Source organism: Limulus polyphemus, unplaced genomic scaffold (assembly GCF_000517525.1).
Source record: "Limulus polyphemus unplaced genomic scaffold, Limulus_polyphemus-2.1.2 Scaffold901, whole genome shotgun sequence".
In the NCBI taxonomy this organism is placed as follows: domain Eukaryota; kingdom Metazoa; phylum Arthropoda; class Merostomata; order Xiphosura; family Limulidae; genus Limulus; species Limulus polyphemus.
Genome location: NW_013666511.1, coordinates 137,618 through 139,033, shown reverse-complemented (window position 1 = coordinate 139,033; position 1,416 = coordinate 137,618). Strand labels below are relative to the sequence as shown.

At 32.1% G+C, this 1,416-nt stretch overlaps 1 protein-coding gene across 1 annotated transcript in view; it reads left to right on the top strand.

Moving 5' to 3' along the window:
* Positions 1-765: 765 nt before the first annotated feature.
* LOC106461123 (nuclear pore complex protein Nup133-like) overlaps positions 766-1,416 on the top strand; it is a 57,485-nt gene continuing 56,834 nt past the window's right edge. The window contains exon 1 of the mRNA XM_022388001.1: positions 766-997. Coding sequence (XP_022243709.1) covers positions 870-997 — 128 coding nt within the window. The 5' untranslated portion in view covers positions 766-869. The remainder of the gene's footprint in view (positions 998-1,416) is intronic.

The following is a 1,416-nucleotide window of genomic DNA, read 5'->3' as shown; positions in this document are numbered from 1 at the left end:
CTGTCGATTCTTTTAAAAACAAGCGTTGGGCTGCGACCAGGACCGCCTGCGTCACTGTACTTAAGGAGTTAGTTGCACTACGGTACTTTTTATTTATATAATGATTTATTGATTATAAAAAATATTGTTTAGCTTTGCATAAGCGAAAGAAATAGTGAGAGAATAATTAACAGAAAAGTATAATTTTTTATATTCGTTTGAGATCTGTCAAATTAAAAGTTTGCTTGCTGAGATGTCACTTGAAATTTTTCGTTATGGAAAACCCCGTAACCTAAGCATTGTTTGAATATACGAAAATTTTGTGTTTTTCGATGTGTGTGTGTGTGTTTTTATGTTGTTTTTCGTCGTTAAACACAAAGCTACACAGCGTGCTATTTGTGTTGTGTCTGCTACGGATACCCGATTTTTAGCGTCAGAAGTCCAGAGACTTAACGTTGGGGGACATATAAGAAAATATTAAAGTGCAAATTCCAGCATCCTCTATCTTCAAAACACGGCAAGAGCTACTTCAACAATTTCTGTCTTTATGTAAATATCATGATATTATAAAACGAAGCGGTGTGTAAATCAAATATAATGAAAAATTCGAATATCCTTTTAATATTTTTTATATTAATATTAAAATTCGTTAGTACAACTTGTAAAATTTATGTCGACGTAAAAATTTACTATATAAAAGTACAATGTGTCATTCGTATTATAATAAACTTCTGTTAGAGGGCAGGTGCGTTGTTCAGGATCTTAAAATCTTAAATATTAGCGCGGTAGTGTGGAGGGTTGATTCGTGCTACGTTATTATTAAGATAATATATGTTTGAAGAAATTTAGCTCTTTAGTGTTTTTCATTATTATTAAAGAAATATTTAAACATGTATACTCCACAGCCTTCTTCAAGAAAATCTATTTCAGGGAAGAGAAATACCAACAGATCTTTCTCGTCGAGTAGAAGAAGCAGTGCAGTATTTGGTTCTGCTAAGAAATCACCGTATACACCAGGGTAAGTAAATGGGAATGTTCTTGATTAAAGTAAAACACAAAAAGTGGCTTAATGTGGGTTCAATTCAAAGCAAATCCATGGTACTTTACAAATAGCATTTTGATCAATACATTACTCAAATTTGCAGATGATATTAAGGTCTTGGGTGTTGCCAATGCTAGCTGTGAAGAGGATGCTGCTGATTTACGTAAAAAGGTTTAAATCATTTAGGGAGTTGGACAAATAAATAGCAAATGGGTTTTAATTGTAATAAATGGAAGATAATGTATGTGGGTTATCATAATTTGAATTAAAAGTATAATTTGGATGGGAATAACCTTAACAGTATCACAAAAGAAAAGGGTCTTGGAGTAATATTTGATCAGTTTAAAGCCATCCAAGCAATTTGCTATTGCTAGTGATAGGACAAATAAGATTTT